The sequence below is a fragment of the Strix aluco genome, chromosome 6 (assembly GCF_031877795.1).
Source record: "Strix aluco isolate bStrAlu1 chromosome 6, bStrAlu1.hap1, whole genome shotgun sequence".
NCBI lineage: Eukaryota > Metazoa > Chordata > Aves > Strigiformes > Strigidae > Strix > Strix aluco.
The window spans coordinates 17,030,949-17,051,837 of NC_133936.1; the positions used below are offsets into that span (position 1 = coordinate 17,030,949).

The following is a 20,889-nucleotide window of genomic DNA, read 5'->3' on the forward strand; positions in this document are numbered from 1 at the left end:
GAGCTACCTTTAGTGACTCAAAGCAGACAGTAATGCTGACTCCTCTACAATGCGATTGCACACCGCTGAAGCAATGAACTCTAATATTGAAACAGGCTCTAAAGCAAAAGTTTCATGGGGTGGTGGTGACTTCAGCCAGCCCCACGATCACAGCAGGATTGCTCTGAGGCTCCAATTCCACCCTAAAATTAAGTCTCTTTTGATGGCTAAATTTGCCATGTATTTCAATAGAAAGTTATAAAAATTTTAATGTCTGCCTTATCTAGTACAAAAAAAATGCAGAAGTCAGCAGCTGTCATCTTGATGACTTCCTTCCCACCAAGGAATCCCTGCAAAAAATAACTGACAGGGAAAACTTGAAATTATTCTTCCCCTGCCTCTACGTCTCACACTGTCACATATCTGCTAGTGTCATGGGTTAGCATCAATTTACACAAATAAAACCCAAATTTAATACATTCTTCTTTCCTCTCAAATAGCAGCTCCCTCCTTCACACTGCTGCTGTGTCCCCCAAAGCTGTACAAACTGGGAACTCACAAGAATTAAAAGCTTTAAAACATGACGTTCCGTCCTCCATGTTGCAATGCTCCATTTTTAAAGTGTGTTAAGGCTGATTTCTCTAAAGATCCAAACTTTCATCCTTTCAGTCTGATTTCAGTCTGCTTCCAGGTGCAGGCAAACAAATAGGGATTTAAAACGGGATCCTCTCTCCCAGCTCAGAAAGAGCCTTGTTCAGCAGATGAAGACTCTCTCCGTCCTCTCCCGCAAGCCAGTTGGATGGATAAGGAACAAAATCCTGTGCTATGAGGATTAAATTGGACCATTAGCCACTGTGTGTGTGTATGCATACATGCATGATGCTGGTGGGGGGAGGATACTAAAGGCTTATCCTTGTGCCTCCACAAAGCAAATCCTTCACACAGTGAGTTATCCCAGCTAGCTTGTCCGGAACAATCCCACTGCATGAAAGCGCTTTCCAGAGATGCTGAAAACACAGCTGGATTGCCAATGGCTGCAAACAAAGACTTACTGCACAGAGAGATGTGAAATAGAGAGAAAGACTGTGAAACAAAGCGCGTGTGGAGAACAAGATGCATGAGATTCTGCTTCTGTGATAACCCAATCTGAAATAGCATCCAATACAAGACTTCTGGGCAAAATGTTGTTGTTTTGCTGTGTCCTATAACACAGTCTGCATTTCCCCCCAGTTTCTAAGGTGGTATCTACTTTGTACTTAATACCTATTCCTAAAACACTGGCTTTAATTTTTTTCAAATGCTATTTGATTCTCTTTTGCTGGGCTGTTGCCTTCCCCAAAATGAGCATATCTGACATGAACTCTGGTCCTCTCCAGGAACCCAGGTGCTCTGGAGTTCAGTTGAGCCAAACTACTTCTATTAATTTTAAAGAAAATGAGACCCTGCACTGCTGATAGTCCTCTAAAATGTAATAAAGAAATCATCTGTTGTAATAGATTTAACAACTAATCCAGAAAAGTCTGTCAGAGTTATTTTAAGAGGAGAAACATGTCAGGTTTTTGCCGACGCGGAAGTCCCGGACACAACTTAGATGATCAATGTGATCAAGTTGATGCCACTTTATTAAAGGCTACACAGCAATTTATACACTATCACAAAGCTTCACGCGCCACTATCTTATTGCTAATTGGCTAAAGCTACTTGTTCACGCGCCCTTTTGCCCTCTATGATTGGTCCCGGTGTGGTGTTCACGCACTGCTCTCCCCCCAGGTAGACCCCCTGTTTTTGACAGTCCACCTTCTTTATCTTTTGGCCAGGAATGTAGTTTCTCAGGCTTTGTAGTTTGGAATGTAGTTTCTCAAGGCCTTGCTTATGTCCTTGAACACAGCTGCAGCTTGTTGTTACAGTGAGGCCCCTTGGTCTGGATCGCTCATGATGTGTCCGTTGTTTTCCAGCATTCCACAGGTTTTCAGTTATTTAGGAGTGGGAAATAGTTCACCTCTCGTGATACCAGCCTGAGTGGCCCTCGCACCACCTCCTCCAGAAATCCTTTGTCTAAGCCACAGATTTAGAACTGATGAAAACATCATCCTAAACGAAAACTCAGATTAATAGATTTTAGATGTAGGAAGAAATTTTTAAATCTACTTTCCAAAAAAAGTTCAAGTATATGTATTTTTTTTTAATTGTCTAATTTCTGCCATACGTGTATGCAGAAAATCCTCTGCAGTTTGGTGGTGCTTGCTGGGTGCATGCTACCTAATGCTGCAGGCTGTAGCGCTTCCTCCAAGTCTTCCTCTTAGTGAATGGGGTCGTGTTGCCCTCCAGTGGCTGAACTGAAAAAAGGGGAAAAAAGCCCACTGCAGTATTTTTTTTCTGCCTTAGAAATGCAAAGTTTACATACTGTGAAAGTGCAATGGCAAATACTAAGAAGTTACATCATGCCAATTTTTAATATATTTTTATAAAATGAATTCCTCCCTCCCTGTTCCTTAAGGGATGCAATTGGAAGCAATCTTCGATCCTAGGAGTTCATGCTATTCTTTCTCTGGCACACCAGGCTTATACAGTGGGGCATGGGAAAGCATTTAATGAGAAGCCAATCCAGCATTTTGTTTTGCCCTTATATTTCAAAGTATGGCCAAAACGCATTTGCACAGATTGTGGAAAGCAATGTCTCAATAACACATACCACTGTAACATGTAAGTACTTCACATAAATACTTTTTCTGTAATAGCATGTGACATAAATGCTGATAAACTTACATATGGCAACAAAGGCGCAAGGATTTTAAAAGCTACAAATGTATACGATGTCTCAGTAGCCCTCTGAGACGCCCTGCAGCTCATATTTTCAGAACATTTAGCATAATAAGGCATTTTCTGTGTTGAAAGTGAAGTTCCTTTCATGAACACCTGTGAATGCTCAGCACTTATGCAGATCTAACTGAATCTCAAACTGAGCACTAAGAAAATGTGACTCACATAACCAGTGCCCACTGGTGAGAAACCTGGGTTCAAGTGATCTGTAAATCAGAACACAGGCAACCTGATAAACAAAACCAGAAAATTCAATTCTTAAAATGTCATTCAGTTACCATAATCATAAGAATTCCCTCTTTTGCTCTGTCTCCAAATTTTTGTAATAAATGAGGTAAGAATCTTACTACTCCCTTAGTACAAAGCCTTAATTTTATCCCAGTATGTACTGAAACAGGCCATGACATTAAGGAACAAAAAAAGTACCTGTTCCTATACTTGAACCTGTATCATAACATATAGGCACAAAGTACTTGGTTAAAGTTGCAAAAAAAACTTCAATGTCAGAAGTTCCTCCCATTTAGGAGCTGCCCTTTTACAACTTCAATATCCTCTTTACGTCTTAAAGAAAAACACACTAAAGAAATAAAATGAAATTCCATTATACAGACTCCTCCTGACAGCTATATGAGTTTCAGCTGAGCTGAAACCTTTGGCCCCACAGCATATGCTTCTGTCTTTTGAGCTAATTAAATAATTGACAGCTGTGGAAGATTGTCCATTTACAAAGGTCACCTGCAATCAGGCAGCAACACAATTAACACCAGCAGCAAAAAGTGATTCAAGATGAAATGGGAAAAGTCAGAGTGTGTTTAAACAGGGGAGATGTTTTCAAATCAGCTGAGCCAGGTGAATTTCATCCAAAGCAAACGTAAAACTGGCTAAAGCAATCTCAGGAGCATTAATGATTTTCTTTGAAAAGATGGGTGAGATTACAAATATAACATCTACTTCTAAGAAGGTATGAGGGAGTGAAAAGATGTCTGGGAGTTATATGTTATTCATGCTCCAGTTACTAGAAACTAGCATAAGAAATAATTAAACCATTTACAGGTGCTCAGAAAATAATAAGTAAGAGGGAAAACATGGCTTTTTTTAAAGACTAAGTGGTATCAAATCATCCTTCTTTTTCTGATAAGGAAACAGACTTTTTGGATAGGAATTATTTATCTTGATTTTAATAAGGCTTTAATGCTGGTTTAAATTACATTCTCATAAGCTAGCTAGGAAGCTGTTGCATATTTTGGTGCATAATAGCTGCAAAAGCAGCTAGAATGTTATATACAGAGCTGTGGCTAGTGGTTACTCCCAGGTGTGGCCATCTCAGGCTGAGCACTGTTCCTCCATGACTTGGCTGAAGACAAAATGCACTTATGAAATCTGGAAATGACACCAACCTGAGAAGAATGGCAAGCACAATGACTGAGAAGATTAGAACTAAAAAATGATTGTTGCAAATCTCATAAATGGTTTGAAAGAGAAAAACCAACAGGATGCAACTTGTTAGATAAATGTGCCATTCTGTTTATTGGCAATAACAAACAGCAGGTGGAAGAACTACTGGATGGGCAGCAATTCTGCAGGACAGTATGTGCATTGTACAGAAGTGTGTGATTCTCAGCATGACTCTGTGATGTGTGAAAAAGGTAAATACCACATCGAGAAAAAGGGTTGTAAACAGAGTTGGCTTGTGACTTCATGCTTTCCCTCTCTGTGGCACTTCATAAGGCCAGTGGAAGTTTACTTTTCCTGAGAAATGTGTGTTAACTGCGTAGTCTGGAGAAGAGAAAGGGACTGGTCAGAGGGAAAGAGGAGGCTGTAAATTCAGTAGGTGAGGTGGGGGTCAGTAAAGAGGAAAAGCAACAGCGAAACTGTCTTTTGGGAGAGAAACTATGAACACAGAGCCTCAGAGTCTTTCAGCTCTGTGCAGAAGGATTTGTGGAGCCGTTTCTGAAGTATTCCCTGTCTCCTCTGCGGTGGTGTGGGAGTAGGAGTTATGGGTGTGCTGCTTTGAAGTAGTTTGTGTATCAACTGTGATCCACCCACTTGCCACAGTTCAGGAGCCCCTGAGCTAGAATGTGCCTGGCAGGACACACCCCAAGTCAATATACTCTTATAACTCATTACCTCTCCTATGTTTTTCTTCTGTGTTTTCAGGCAACATTGGATGGTGTGGTATAATCCTTCCTATTTAGCTTTCTAATTTTCCTACCACAATAATTTTCTAATGTTTCCTAGTAGACTCATTCCCTTCCGTTGCATGAACTAAACTGAAAATGGACAAGCAGGTAGACCAACAGATGGGAACTGTTAAATCCCCAGAAGGATTTTTTTAAAATTATTTTTCAGTTTATTAAAGGCACAGTTTTGTAATGTGCCAAGTGTTCATGAGTCATAGTCAGCTAGAGGACAAGTCCTGTAGACTTCCAACTGGTCCTCAAAGTCAAAGACCAGTTTTGTTTAGAGAGTGAAACCAGTATTTGACATTTTTTCCCTGCAGGTGTATTCTAGAGAAGCAACTAAGCAAAGACACTGTGTTAGGCTTGCATCTCTTGGGAAGGACCATCAGGAATCACTAAACAGATATAATAAATACTAGTGTTGGTCTGCACCACAGTTTTGGCATGTGCTTGCAAGCAGGTGTTTGGGAAGACCTCTTGGGAGAAGAAAACTGTGCACACCTCATGAAGCCCAACGCAGGAGGATGCTAACAGATGTGCTTCGAAGCTGTGCTTTGCTTTGGGTGCCAATTTCCTGTCTACTTCATCTTTCAGCTTGCTCCCAAGCTTGTACTGGTAGAAATACAAAGCTGATTAGTGTCACAGTGTCCTTGTCCTGTTTCATTTATCTCTGTAGGGAATTCAGTTCATAATTCCTCAGTTTGCGACTAGTGTCTGCTTCTACATATGAACCCAGGCAAAGAATAGGTAATGACTGTAAAGTTAATTCTTCTGTGGAAAGTTCTGCTTCATGTATCTATTTCAATAAAACTATTGGGCTAGATACCAGATGGCTACAGTATTCCTTATTCTACCAGGCATTTATCCAAAGTTTTACCCTGTGGGCAATTGCTCCAAAAGGGAGAAAGGCCAAGTCATCTTTCTACTTTTACATGGAAGCCATTCACATTTGCTCAGAGCTGGGTCCCAGCTGCAGCTCTCTGGATAATACATTCCTTCTTGTAACAAAACAGGGAAGCCATTTTCCTTGCTGCCTTGTAAAGACATCGACTGAAGTTAATCACAAGGCAGGCCCCTTATACTTCCCAAGAGTGTACTTATTTAATCCAGGCTTAATTTTGGGGGAGGAAAGAAAATTAACCAAGAAAGGAATAAGCAGAGCAATGAGTGAGAACCTCACTAGGATTGAGGTCTGACTCACTTTGTTGACAATGAGATTGCAGCTGATCACTGTGGATCCTGAGTCCTCTGAGAGGTCACATATTTATTATTTATACCCAGAGACTGACATTCTGTAAAATGGAAATGGCCAATTAATCACAAGCCTGTTTTGGCAAGTGTTTACAAGCAAAGATCTTCAAGTCATAATCCAGGCTAACAAAGCCCCAGTGCCCGCAGATGGAGTTGATTAGTCAGATCTGATGATTACCTATAAGGGAGCCCTGTGCAGACTTGTGAAGGAAAAGGAAATGGGGATTAAAGTTTGTTTCAGAAACGATTAGCCAGTTTTCCTTTGAATGGTGGAAATAGCTCAGAGGAAATTTGGCTGCATGAAGGTGAGAAGGGGGGAATGTTTGGGTCTATTGTTTGTGTATTTTGCTGAGTGTTGTAAGACCCCATTTATGCTAGACTGAGAGCTACCGTGTAGGAAGATCACAGATGGAGTTTCATGGTTAGAGGTGCCTCCAGTTTTACTCAAACTTTGTAAGGGAATAGGGTGCTGTACCTTAGGAACAAACCTTCCTGCAAAGCAGAGGTTCCTAGTTCATACCCAAATTAGGTTTCTCTAAGTAATGTTTACAATTACTATGTAATTATAGCTATGAAAGTTTGGACCAAAGCCTGGGATTCAACCTTTATGTCAAATCTAGGATTTGGAGAGGACTACGAAGGGGTTTGTGTCAATATTTTGTGCCAGCAGTCAGGGCTGGGGTTTTACTTGCCAACCCTGTCATAAAAATGAAATGTTCATTGATTACGATGCCTGGCAAAATGCTTTTCTGCTGGTGTGTGAAAAGTCCTTGCTGATGAAGTTGATCAATTCTTGTTTCTCTGCTCTTCCCATTTGTGTGTGTGCATGTGCATGTCTCTTGTCTTATGCTTAGACTGCAATCTATGTCAGAAATCAGTTGGGGTGGGGGATTGCCTGATTGCTAGCCTAAGGGGGGCTTTTGGTCCGTGGCGAGCACTCCTAGCGACTAAGATAACATCCAGAATAATAATAATAATAGTAAGCAGACCTGATTTCCTTGGCAGATTAATCTGAAATCTACTTAGAGACATCCAGGAAGACAACGCTGACAGGTTTTTTGTCTACAGGTTTCCCAGAAAATGTTTGTCACGTTGCCAAGCTGCTCTGTTCCTCTGATACACAAAGTACTTTGAAGAGAGAATGCCTCAATTACCAATATTTCCAAAGCATGGCAATGTAGCAAGGAGGGAAGTGGGATTTTTGTCTTCAGGCATCACTTAATATAAAAAGGAAACACTTGTGTTTGCAGGGTCAGTCTTCTGGTGCAAGGTTTTTGAAGTGTTCATGTGAGATTTACTCTTTTGTAGCGATACTAATATCACCACTTTGCAGTCTGTTTTGAGAATAATTATGGATAATAACGTGGGTTTTGAGGTACACTGAGAATAGAAAGAATACTGGTGATAATATTCTCAAAGGATAGAGGGAAGGCAATGCAGAACAAGTACTCAATATATATGATGAAATATTTGTCATTCTCTATACATGTCTGCTGATGATTTAATATCCAACAGGTGCCAAGATATATGTGATACAGCATCTCTTATAAAGCAGGCTTCAGTTTCATCAAAGAGCCTGGATGTAATTTGAACGAGAAATTATCTCTGTTGTTAATATTGGGAGAAATCTAGTGTGGTACCAATGTTTAATAAATCATGCCCCACTGGTGATGCAGGGGCAGAATGCGGCTTATTAAGACCCTTCCATCCAGCCCAAAGCCCTGCCCAAGTGGGGAAGGGGAATGGCTGCTCCCTCAGCAGATATGTTCTGGGGGACTCCCGGGCAGCGGGGGAGGAAGCTGGAGAGCCCTGGGCAGGCGGGCCCGGTGGGGTGAGGCAGGAGAGGACAGGAGGGCCTCTCTGGCCCCAGACTTGCCCAGCTGCTGCCTCTCCTCAGGGTTCCCAGTCCACCCAAACCCCACTTGTCCTTGTCTGTCCGCTGCTCCCCCTATGGCCAAAATCGCAGATACAGTCGTACCTGTGAGATGTGGCACTTTGAGGGGGGCTGGCGGGATGCCCTCAGGAGAAAGATGAGGAGGGCACCCCACATCTCCCTTCCCTCTCACCCAGCTGGGCCGCATCCGGCACAGTCACCCCCTGCCCCGCACCAGCCTCCGCCTAACTCGAGGCCGTGTCTCCTCACAGGGCCGCGTCACCCCCTCCGCCGCCGCAGAGCGGGTGGAGGGACGCGTCCCCTCGCCACTGCTGGAGCCTGGGGACGGGGCAGTGCCGGGACGGGCCCCCCTCGGTGCTGCCTGGCTCCCGCCCCACGGAACGCGAGGCGCCGCCGCCCTGTTCCCGGGGGGACGCGGCGCGGAAAGGGCGCGTCGCCGGCCGGAGCGCTGAGCGCGACGCACCGCGTCCCGGAGTGAGCGAGATGGCGCGCAGCGGCAAGGTGAGAGGAGGGAGACGAGAGGGGGGTCTTTCAGCATCCCGGCAGCCTCTGGGCACTTCCCGGGCCCGGCCCGGCCCGGCGGCGACGTGCCTCGGGGGTGGGGTGCCATGGAGGGGGTGCTGCCCGCTTGGGTCCGGCCGCGGGAGGGGGGACGGGCCGTGACCACGGGTCCCTCACCTGCGGGCCGGAGCCGCCCTTACCCGCCTGACGCGAGCGCTGTTTCGGCTTTGGCCCTGGGCGGCCGCTTGTGGCGGTGGGTGTTTGCATTACCCTGTGCTCGCTGTGGGGGGCTTCTGACGGCGCCTCGGGGCTGTGCCGGTCCAGTTTCGGTGTTTCTGTGAGCTGAACACGGCCGGGTCGCTCATGCCCAGCTGAGGGCACTGGCTCTACTGCCGGTCGGTCAGCGTGGGGCGGCACCGGCCCGGCGTGCCTTCGGTGGGCTGATTCCGGTATTAGCAGCAAACGGCACAACAGCCGCGGCTGCAAAACCCGTCTCGGAAACCGGGTGACTCCTCCCTGTGCCGGCCTCCGAGTTGCTGCTGGTACGAAGCTGCCTCACTCAGAGGGAGTTCAGTATTCCCCTCCCGGGGGCAGCTGTGGTTCTGAGCGCAGTGCAGCTACCACAGTAGTAACTGCCATTGCTGTTGCTAAAATAATAGTAGAAATGGTTTTGTCCTGTTAAAAATGCGGTTTGTTTGTTGAAAGAATCTTGTTGGTGAAAGCTGTGTTAAGGTCTCTTCTGATACAGGGCAGCGTAGTATCTTTTAAACGCAGGTTTTGTCTGTGCTACAGGCTAAAGTGCTGCTGTAGCCGTATCTCTCTTGGCTTTATTAGAACTAACTAGCTTCAGCACTGAGCGGTTAGAGATAAAGGCAGGCTCATTCCGTTTTCGCTCTTATCAGTACTTGAGCAAAACAGGTAGTTACCTCAGGTGTGACGATGTTGTCCTACAATCACACATGCTGAGCATCTTAAAAGTGTTGCTTAGTGTACTGCACTTGAAAATGACAGTACTGAATGCTCAGAGGTGAGATGCACATGCATTAATAACAGATGAAAAGACATATAGAGGAGGATTACCAAAAGAGAGACCTGTCTTCTTCCTGAAGGAGGATTTTGCATATCTGAATAGGCACGAGGCTTGGAGTTTGCTGCCTTCTAGAAGAGCGTGTTAGCTCTTGACACTTGATCATTTTTTCTTAAGCAAAAAAGCAGCTCTTCACTCCTAGACTTGTTTGGTTTCATTGCTGTCGTCTTGCCAGCTATGAAGAGCATTTTACCTGTTTTGGACTGCAGGATTAATTCAGCCGCCAGCCATCTTGTGTCTTGAGGCGGGACAGCAACAAGCTGAGGGTCTGTAGTTGCTGATGCTGGTAGAGTAATTCCTCAGACTGTCAGGTGAGCAGTACCAAGGCTCTTGTGAGAACCTAGTGCATCCTAAGTTACTGCCTCTATTCCACTCTGAGCTTCTGCAGACCTAGCTGACTCAGAGACATTAATTCCTGGCTCCCAGGCAAGTCACCAGTGAAGGCAGGATGAGGAACAGAGTGCTGAGACTTTAGTATAACTTGCTGGACATCTTGTGGAGCCCTGTTGCTCAGCCTTCTTTCTTTCTTTCTCTTGTTCTGTCCTGGGAGGATGCAGGGAGTTAAACCAGGGTTTCTTAAAATGGCAGGGGAGGTGCACAATATTTTCTGGGAAAAGAAGGATAAGAAAATAGCTTGTGAGCTGCTAATACAGACCATTATACAGCTAATCTGGACAAGTTATTCTTATAAACTTGATATTAAGAATTATCTATTTGGGTGACAAAACCTGTCAAGTTCTTTTGGTTGATGTTTAAAAAGGTACTCAGAGTTATTTGCATGGCCGTATGCAAAAGAGCTTATACCAACACCTTTTCTTTCTGTTCATCCCTTTTGCTTTGCAAAAGCAGACTATGCATCTGGTGTTGCTTGACAGTCTTCTGCTTTATTGCCTGTGTCCTTTTGGCAGCTTCGCTTCTTAGAGAATTGGATATATTTTGTATTTTGAAACAAGGTAACTGGCTCCAACCTAGGTAGTACCTAACTTTCCTGTGTTCTGGCAAGCAATAATTTTTTGCAGACAGTGTAATTTATGATACTGGCAGTCCACCAGGTAATATTGTGATGTATATTTAAAGAACCTTGGTTTAATCGGTGACAATACAATTGATCTGGCTTTTTGTCAGTGTCCTTGGAGATGCAGGGCATAATTTTGCTGAATTCCTCTTGTAGCTTCATTCAGCTGGATGGTAAAATTACTCAAGTTGATCAAGGTAAGTATAGTCTGTGAAAGAACTTTGGAGGAGTTTTGCAAGAGTTGCACAAGAGAAATTATTAGAAGTAATTTTATTCGTGTACTAGTTTATAAATCAATTAAAGGGAAGACTTGGACAGCGTTAAATATAGATCAGTTAAAGCGATGATCAGAGATGCAAACATATATGCTAGGTTCTGGGGTTTAAGCCCCTAAATTGAAATCAAAATCCGTTCTTCTAAGGCATTAAGAGCATAGCTGCACACCGAAGAGGCCTCCGGTACCATAATGTTCTGGCTCTCCCTGGAAGCTGTAGGAGTGCTGTCATTCTTACCATTCTTGCACTAGAGCAAAGCGTGCTCTCTACAGCTATTATGAGCTACTACGAGGGGTGGATGTAGCTGTAGAGTTTGGGGAACAAGTTTGTATCTCCACCTTGTTTTGTGCAGATATACTGTATTGTGTTGTGCTTGTAATTGTCAACCAGAATATCTCTGTTTTATTTCATGGTGTGGAGGAGCTTTCAGATCCCTGTTATGTTCACAGGGTTGTATAGAAATTGCCCATCTTGACAGATCATTGTGTAACATAAGATTTTTTTGTATTTTTCACTGAGATGCCTGGAACATGGTACAGGATGAAATGATTCGCAGTTCAGTGCAGTTCTAATGGTTCTGTCATCCGCCATTGTCTCATATTAACAGTTACTGTAAAAGAAACCAGTAGTGATGTCGTTTGATTTTTAGGTTTTGTATGTACCCTTTTGAGTAATTGTGCTTATATTGGCCCTTTTGTATTTTTATTCATAGAACAGAATCATAGAATGGTTTGGGTTGGAAGGGACCTTAAAGAACATCTAGTTCCAGCCCCGCCCCTGACACCTTTCACTAGACCAGATTGCTCAAAGCCCTGTCCAGCCTGGCCCTGAACACTTCCAGGGTGGGGGCAGCCACAGCCTCTCTGGGCAACCTGTTCCAGTGTCTCACCACCCTCACAGTAAAGAATTTCTTCCTTCTATCTAATCTAAATCTACCCTCTTTCAGTTTAAAACTGTTACCCCTTGTCCCATCGCTACACTCCCTGATAAAGAGTCCCTCGCCACCTTTCCTGTAGCCCCCTTTAAGTACTGGAAGGCCACTATAAGGTCTCCCCAGAGCCTTCTCTTCTCCAGGCTGAACGACCCCAACTCTGGCTGGCCTCATAAGGGAGGTGCTCCAGCCCCCTATCTTTGTGGCGTCCTCTGGACCCGCTCGAGCAGGTCCATGTCCTTCTGATGCTGGGGGCCCCAGAGCTGGACACAGTACTGCAGATGGGGTCTAACAAGAGCAGAGTAGAGGGGGAGAATCACCTCCCTTGACCTGCTGGCCACACTTCTCTTGGTGTAGCCCAGGACACAGTTGGCATTCTGGGCTGCAAGCTCACATTCTGGCTCATAGTCAGTTTTCCATCCACTACTACCCCCAAGTCCTTCTCCACAGAGTTGCTCTCAATCCACTCATCACCCAGCCTGTATTTGTGCTTGGGATTGCCTCAACCCATGTGCAGGTCCTTGCACTTGACCTTGATGAACTTCATGAGGTTTGCAGGGGCCCACCTCTCCAGCCTGTCCGGGTCCCTCTGGATAGCAGCCCTTTCTTCCAGTGCATTGGCTGCATCACACAGCTTGGCATTGCTGGCAAACTTGCTGAGGGTGCCCTCAATCCCACTGTCCATGTTGCCAACAAAGATGTAAAACAGCACTAGTCCCAACACTGACCCCTAAGGAACACTCACTGCTCTTCACTTGGACATCAAGCTGTTGATTGCAACTCTTTGAGTGAGACCATCCAGCCAATACCTTATCCACCGAGTGGTCCATCCGACAAATCCATGTCTCTCCAATTTAGAGGCAAGGATGTTGTGCGGGACAGTGTCAAATGCTTTGCGTGTGTCCAAATAGATGATGTCAGTTGCTCTAACCTTATCCACCAACACTGTAACCCCGTCGTAGAAGGCCATCAAATTTGTCAGGTACAATTTGCCCTGAGTAAGAGCCATGTAGGCTGTCACCAATCACCTCCTTATTTTCCCTGTGCCCTAGCATAGTTTCCAGGAGGATCCATTCCATGATCTTGCTGGGCACAGAGGTGAGACTGACTGCTCTGTAGTTCCCTGGGTCTTTCTTTTTTTCCCTTTTTAAAAATGGGGGTTAAGTTTTCCCTTTTCCAGTCAACGGGAACTTCACTGGATTGCCACGGCTTCTCAAATAATGATGGATAGTGGCTTAGACGCTTCATCCACTAGTTCCCTTGGAACCTGTGGATGCATCTCATCAGGTCCCATGGACTAGTGCACTTTCAGGTTCCTTAGATGGTGTCAAACCTGGTCTCCTACAGTGGGTGGTTCTTCGTTCTCCCAGTTCCCGCCTTTGCCTTCTGTGACTTGGGTGGTGTGGCTGGAGCACTTGCCGGTGAAGACTGAGGAAAAAAGGTTATTGAGTGTCTCAGCCTTTTCCATCTCCTGGGTAACCAGGTCTCCTGTTTTCTTCTGGAGAGGGCCCACATTTTCCCTAGTCTTCCTTTTATCACCAACATACCTGTAGAAGCTTTTCTTGTTGCCCTTGACATCCCTGACTGTCAGGATTCAGTACTGTCTTTCCTTTCTAGGCAGCCATAGTGCTGTGCCTGGATGTAGGCTTCACAATGAGCAGTTCTGCCCCTGGTGAGGAGTCTTCACTCAAACAAGCCAAGAAGATTATGATGAAGTTTGTGCAGCGACAGGTATGTGTGACTTTACATGGGATAAAAAACTGTTAAAAAGGGAGAGGAAGCAAAAACATCTGTGAAATATTTTCCTCATTTACTAATAATTGAAGTAAATGAGAAATGAGTAAGAATTAGTCTGTTTTTAAGCAGGAATAACAGTGCACTTTGTTTCAGCTGTACTTTTGTGGATGAGATGTGGCATTTGGAGTGGTCACTCTTTTTTCTTCAAGACAATAGAAACTTCTAGTGAAAAAAAGTATTTTTTTCTTTCTCTAAAATGTTTCAATGTTTTTAAGTTCTACCACACTGGAGACTCATTTCAAGGACTGAGTCAGCCAATTTTACTTGTTTTATCCCAGATATCCTCATGTCAATCTGTTAGTTTAATTATATCCAAATTAGTGAACTCTGTAAGATTATATTTTGGTAGGAGAGCACTATAAAAATAAGAAAAAATAAATCCCCTGTATTTGAAGTTGTTTCAAAATTAGTTCAGCTTGCTGGAGTCTGCCTAACATAGCTGTGTATGAATCTACCTGTGGTTTTGTGCCTGTTTTGTATTTTCTCTATTTCCAGGTTTTTGCTGAGAGTAAAGATGAGGTCGCTGTAGTTTTGTTTGGCACTGATGGTACTAGGAATGACCTCGCCAGTGGGGATCAGTACCAAAACATTACTGTACATAGGTCACTAATGCTACCAGATTTTGATCTGCTGGAAGACATTCAAGATGTGATTAAACCAGGCTCTGAACAAGCAGACTGTATCCTTTTGTTGTAGAGCACTTCTTGAACTGATTCAGCTATATAGGAGACTAGGAAGTTAGTGTTGTGAAATGGGCTCAGATTTGCCTCTGAAGTTTTAACTACCAGAGTTCAGCTAATTTGTGGTTGTAAATTTGTTCAAAAGCAGATTAGCTGCTTTTTGACATTCTTTTAGGCTAGCAGATGGAATTTTTGCCTTAGGGAATCATTGCTTTTATGAAATGTTCTGGTAATTAAAGAGAACAAAGATAGCAATAGTATATTTTTTGGCCTCAAATAAGGCATGTGTTTTTAAAAATAGTGTTGCAGAACTTCGTTTATGCTTCTTCATCAAATAAAAATATTATTTACAAAATATTCAGCAGAAGTACCAGAAGCCAGACAAAGGAGAATAGAAGTTTATCAGATTGATTTCTATATAAAGTATTTCTTACGTTGACAAATGTCACTTGCTGGTTTGAATGTTGTTCATGTTTGAACATATTCTGTTGTTAGTTGCATAAGGTGAAGAATTTTAAAAGAAGGCAATCTATATAGTGTCCCTTTCTGTGTTTCATTTACATATTGTTCAACTTCCTGTGTTGTCTTCTCTCTTTCTGGCCATAAAATGATTGATGTGAGCTCTATTCAGGCTGCCAGAGCTGTTTCAGAGAAGTGTGCACCCAGTCAGCTGTATCTTAGAAGCAGTTATGTTCCTTCTTCGATGGGTGGGCAGGTTTGTGTGCAGTGATAAAAATATGTTCCCAATGAAAACAGTGATGAAGAAGAAACTGTCAAGACATTGCCAGATGCAGATGTTTTGAAGGAAAACGTGCCTGAGAAAGTGATATGTATTGAATGTACAAGTAAATTTTGTGTGTGGACTTAAAGTAATGTTGTGAAGATTAGATCGCTCTTTCATTGGACTTGAGCCTCCTCATTGACAGTTAGAAGATTGGGCTCCGAAGCAGTCTTTTTACTGTTCCATCCAATAAATGGGGAAGAGATAAGATCACAAACTAGACGAGTTATGTAGGATCCTCTTGCACAGCAGATATTTGAAGAGTACTTGTCTCAAAAAATTGCCTGTTAACTAAAATGCATGCTTGTCAGTGTTTGGGAGGGGGTGAAAACAAGACTGTTTCGTAGGAAAACAACTTTTGTGACATGATTCGTGTTCTAAATGAGATTTTTCTTAAATTTGCTTAGTTCTGGATGCAATTATTGTATGTATGGACCTGCTTCAGAAGGAAACAATGTGAGTATGTAACCCAAAGCCTCTTACAGAAATCTGACCTTGCACTTTGGAGCTAATCTGATTTCTTGTCAGTATTACATTTACAGTATTGTGTATATATGGAAAATGCTTTTTTAAAAAGAAAAAAATTAAAACCAAACAACACTATGGGAGTCTGTCCTTGAAGAATTCCCAGGAGACATATAGCTTCCCCAGACAATCTAAGAGCTTTCTAGTGCAACTGGGAGCTTTGGAGTATATTCATGAAAATATTCATGCTGTTATACAAGGCACAAAGACTTCATTTAGTGTCATGTTTCTTGTGATCTATTTTCAAAAACATTAATTCAGATGTTAAAATGCATAGGAAAGGGCTACCAAATTTATAAGGGTGATGACATATTTTACAAAGAAAAAAAGAAAACAAAACTGGAAAGGTGAGTTTGTTCCGCCTAATAAATTAAAGGCTGTTGGAGGTAAGGTGGCTGTTTGTAAATATGCAGGCTGTGGGAGATAAAGGTGCAGTAGCAAAAAACACTGTTTAAGAAAATCTTGACGTAAGTGTTACAAAGTTGTCAGTGAACGTACTTAGACTGGAAATGTGACTGTTCCTAACACTCAGTGAACTGATGGTCCAGGGAAAGGAAGATGACCTGATTTCCTCTCAAAACAGAGTTTGAACATGTTGTTAAAAAGATTATACGATCTAATTGTGAATGTGGAAGACTAGACTTAGTAGTGTAATTCGTATTTTTATGAATAAAGTCTAATTGTCATGGAAAGCTGTATCAATTTAACAGTTGAAACTGAGTTGTGAATTAAAATCAGTGTATTCATGGCAGTATAACCTTGAATACCTATGGAGCAACTGCATTTGTTATCTTGTGTGTAAGTTGCTTGTATGCACCAAACCCTTTGACTTGGAATTTACCTTCAGTTGAGAAAATACTATTGGGTAAAAATACAAGAAAATGAATATCCAGATAAAAACTCTATTGGTTTAACTGTATTTTGTTCTGTTGCTGACAGAACTTTCTGATGTTTATTGTTACTGCTTCTTAGCATATTAAGTAGGCTTGAAAGTCCATCTTATCCAATGAATCTACTGAATTAGCTTACTAAAATGGAACCCCCACCAGCCACAGTAATTTAAAATATGTTTTGCATTTTCACAAGTACAGACTTACAGCTGCAAAGGAAATATCCAGTATAATCAATAAACAACAAAGTATTTTATTAGCATTTAATCTACATAGGTGAAAATTGGCACAATTCCATTCGTTTAGACGTAGTTAGTGATCTATACAGTCACAGGGCTAGAGTCCTCAATTTTAGGAGGTAGGAGTGAGTAGAGGGAATCATATAAAGATAAAAACTTACCATAAATAATGTGACCAGTGATAGAAAAACTTCTACCAAGTAGGCTTGTTTGCTTTGGTTTTTTTTACAAGTATATTACTTTGGTAAAGCTTCAATTTTGTGGGGAAAGAATTAGAAAAAGGCCTTATAGATAATATTTCTGATATATGTAAATGTTCTTGTTGTATTTTAAGAGGAAAGAAGTACGAGAAGAGACACATTGAACTGTTTACAGACCTTAATAGCCCTCTCAGTGAGGATCAGCTGGAAATTATCATTGATAACTTGAAGAAAACAGGAATTTCACTTCAGTTTTTGTAAGTATGGAAGTGGCTGTTACACTCTAAGTAATTTTTTTTTAAAGGGAAATTATTATTCTTTCTTAATAATGAACTTGAATTGGTGAGTTGGTGATCTGTTGGTGTATTGTTTCTGTAGAGGTGTACCAGCATGCAATATGATGGTTATAAGTACTTCTATCAATTACACATGCTATGGATGCAAGTTATGAATCAAGTTCCATTGATTAAATGATGTGCAAATACATGTTAAGATGATAGCTTCTTCTCCAGTTAAGCTTACAGCTTAGAACCAAAGTCCAAAATGGAAGACAGAAGATCCATATAAGCAGAGAAGTGAGAAACAATGAGCCAGAAGTAGCCTCAGAACCAGTGGTTTTGTCACAGCAACAGCCTAGATCCTTTTAGGTGAGGGAGTTACTAGGAAGAAATAATAAGGTAGTGTTGCAGATGTTTATAGCCTGATTCTGGTGTCAGTAGGAAAGCAAGTCTGGAGAAAAGATTCACAGTGATGGGCTTGGAAAATGGAAGTGGAAAATGGAAGCAATGTCTTAAATGTTATGACAGGAATCCCTTGGCTGTCTTGGTATAGGTACAGGCATTGATCTGAAGCATCAGTGGTGGTGCTGAGATCTGTATTAGTTGTTGCACATGATGGTTACACAGGCAGCTATAGGCCTTCTAGTAGGAGTTTATTTAAAAGCAAAACTTTGTGTAAATGTTAATGTTTGCTGTCTATAACAGGTAATTTTACAGGAGAAAGTTAAAACCGGAGTTTTACTTCTGACCATCTTAATATTTACTTTCACTTAGATCCAGCATTCTGTAAGGAGCAATGTTGTGAACTTGATAAATTCGTTAAAACCATTTGCAGACCCACCTGCAAGATAACAGAGGGTTTAGGTAGGAAGCTTGTGCTTGGCAGAGGCTGAATATAAAAATGTCAGACTACTCTCAGGTTCTGTCTACACAGCAAAAGAAGGTATGCTTGCAACATGACTTGACATGCCCCTTCTAGCTTACTTGAGCTATTGTTGGCACTGGAGGCAGTGGAGACACAGCACCATGTGCATGCTACCAGCTAGAGTACATCTTACAAAGACCTGGTATTTAGCCCCTGCTACCTTGTCTCCATACCTGTAGTTTGCTGTGCAGACTAACACAGATGCTACCACCACAAGTTAATGTTGCTGTTTTATTCCATGAGATTTCTGATACATCTTTACATTTTCTTTGTAACACAGCGAAGGAAAAGCCCCATGGCTATTAGAAGCCCTAGGGAAAAGTTGCTGTTATAGCATTAGCTGCAGGTTTACACCCTGTCTCCCAGTCACATGAGCAAACAATGCTTTGAGAAATACATGTACAAATACAAAGTACTCAGTATACTGGTTTAAAAAAAAATTCTTGCTAAACCTTGTCCTTTTGTTATAACCCATGCTTCCATCTCTTACACCCTGTTTATTGATTAGGTTGTGGCAGATAACAGGGATGAAAACCAACTATCAAGTGCCAAGCACATGCTGAGCACTGTGTAACTTTGGGTATTACACAGTTCTCATCACAGGAGTCTCTAAGCGCTGTATAATGAAAGTAATTTAACTTTTATGTATCAGAGGTTTGAAGCTTTTTGCTCTTGTAACAGCTTTAAAATACAGTTTCTCTTTTTGTCGGTGGATGCTGCTTTCTAAAAAGGTACCAAACACTTTGCTGAAGTTTGATCTTTAATTCTGCTGTATGTGATATTGTTGTGCATATTGTTAACTCTGCTTATTATATGTTGCTCCACAGATAAGTTTAGTGAGGACTAATGAGGTGAAAGTAAGGTAGAGATCTCTAGGCTCCTTTTTGAAAACATAATACAATGCTAAAATCCTTTTACTTTGTGGAAATGTGGTAAAAGGTATCATGGTTCATTCAAAATTGGATCAGATGAAAGTTTTGAAAAATCTGCAGGCATTGTCAGGGCACAGAGTAGAGGATCTTACACATCTCTTTTCTGTGATTATTATACTTAGTTAACTCTGTTATATTTTGAAGAGCAGCAAAATCATTTTATCTGTAACCCCTGGCTAAATTTTTAAATCTGATTCTTGAAGTGAAGGAAGATGTATCATCTTCAGTCAGAAATTCACCTAGTGTTGTAAGCTATTAAAATTTCAAAGAATAACATTTATTCCAGATATACCTAATAGCCCCACTGCAGAGAAAGTATCATTTGCTGGCATTTGGAGCCGAGACAGAATCACAAGCCTGGAATGGCCTTTAACAAGTCATCTAGAGCAATCCTCTACTTTAGACTGGGTCAGTTGTATGTATGTCATTGCTGAACAGTGTTTGTCTAATCTTTTTATAAAGATTCCCAGTGATGGACACTCTTCTATCTCCTCAGGCAGTTGCTTTTAGAGATTATGGTTTGAAATGCCTTTATCAGGTTTTTGAATATCTGACCAGACTCCATGATGTGATTTGAGTGCAGGCTGAATATGAAGAACCGATTGTTCCCTTCATTTCTGCAACAGCCTTTTATATTTAAGACTGTCTTGCCCTCTGACTCCCTTCTCTACAGGCTTTGTCGTGTTCGATCTTTTTTATAGATCTTGTTTTCTAGTCAGCATTGTCTTTACTCCCTAATCCCTTTCTGTATGTGGACATCTTTATTGATGTATGATGCCCAGAACTGGTGCAGCACTCTGGTCGTGATGTTACCAATGCCAACTAGACCTGAAATACTGCTTCCTGTGTTTTGCAAGCCATGTCGCACTTTATGCGTCTGACTGCAGCTAGATAGAAATTGTTGATCCTGATACAATTTTTGTTTTGTTTTTAGTTAGTTAATTAAGAAGAAAGTCAAACTAACTACTTGTGCTTGTGTTCTTAGTCTGCCATTTCCAGTGGATGTTGATGAGGGAAGTGAAGATACAGGTGGCAGTGTACATTCTCATATGCGCAGAAACTCTTTTCCAAGAAAGAGTTTAACTGAGCAACAGAAGGAAGGCATTGATGTGGTGAGGAAACTGATGCATACTTTGGATGAAGAAGGAGGGCTAGAAGAAATTTATAGTTTCAGGTAAACTTGACTAATCCTCTTTATCATACTGTAAATTTACTTTCCAATTTCTTCCCCAAAAGACGAAAAGAATTAAGTGATCAGTCGCTTGGCTTCCAGTTTCACTGAAGTCAGTGAATTTTATAACACTGTACACTCAGTCCCTTTCAAACAGCTTCTGCAGTGGCTTTTAGAACAGGTAGAAGAGCTTAGAGATTTCGTGGAAGATGAATTTTCTATATCTGTATTTAAAGAAGAAAATCAGCGTTCATCCATCTTTAGTGTTGGTGGATTTTGGAGGGAATGTTTCTATAAATGAGATTTCAGAAGCATCTTTTGGAAAGAATTGGAATTTGTGACATAGTTCAGGCAGAACATTTGCGTTTAATGGTAGCCTTTGTTCCTCAATCACAGACTTCTTTTAGCTCACTAGTTTATCTAACTCCCACAAATGTTTTGGGTGATGTTTGTTGAATCCTGCTCTTTAATCACAGACGAATGTGCCATTGTGCCAAATAATATACTTTTTTAGCAGCATTCCTAATGCAAGAGTTGA

General features: G+C 41.9%; 1 protein-coding gene across 6 annotated transcripts in view; it reads left to right on the forward strand.

The window, feature by feature from the left end:
* The first annotated feature begins 8,559 nt into the window (after positions 1-8,559).
* XRCC5 (X-ray repair cross complementing 5) overlaps positions 8,560-20,889 on the forward strand; it is a 55,983-nt gene continuing 43,653 nt past the window's right edge. For 4 of the 6 annotated variants that reach the window (XR_012623773.1, XM_074828821.1, XM_074828820.1 and 1 more), the window contains exons 1-6: positions 8,560-8,625; positions 13,551-13,664; positions 14,226-14,409; positions 15,599-15,647; positions 17,180-17,302; positions 20,166-20,354. Coding sequence is in view for 5 of the 6 variants with exons in the window: in XM_074828821.1 (XP_074684922.1) it covers positions 8,608-8,625; positions 13,551-13,664; positions 14,226-14,409; positions 15,599-15,647; positions 17,180-17,302; positions 20,166-20,354 (677 nt within the window). In the remaining variant the exon portion in view is untranslated. The other 2 variants (XM_074828822.1, XM_074828823.1) reach the window with 2 other exon arrangements.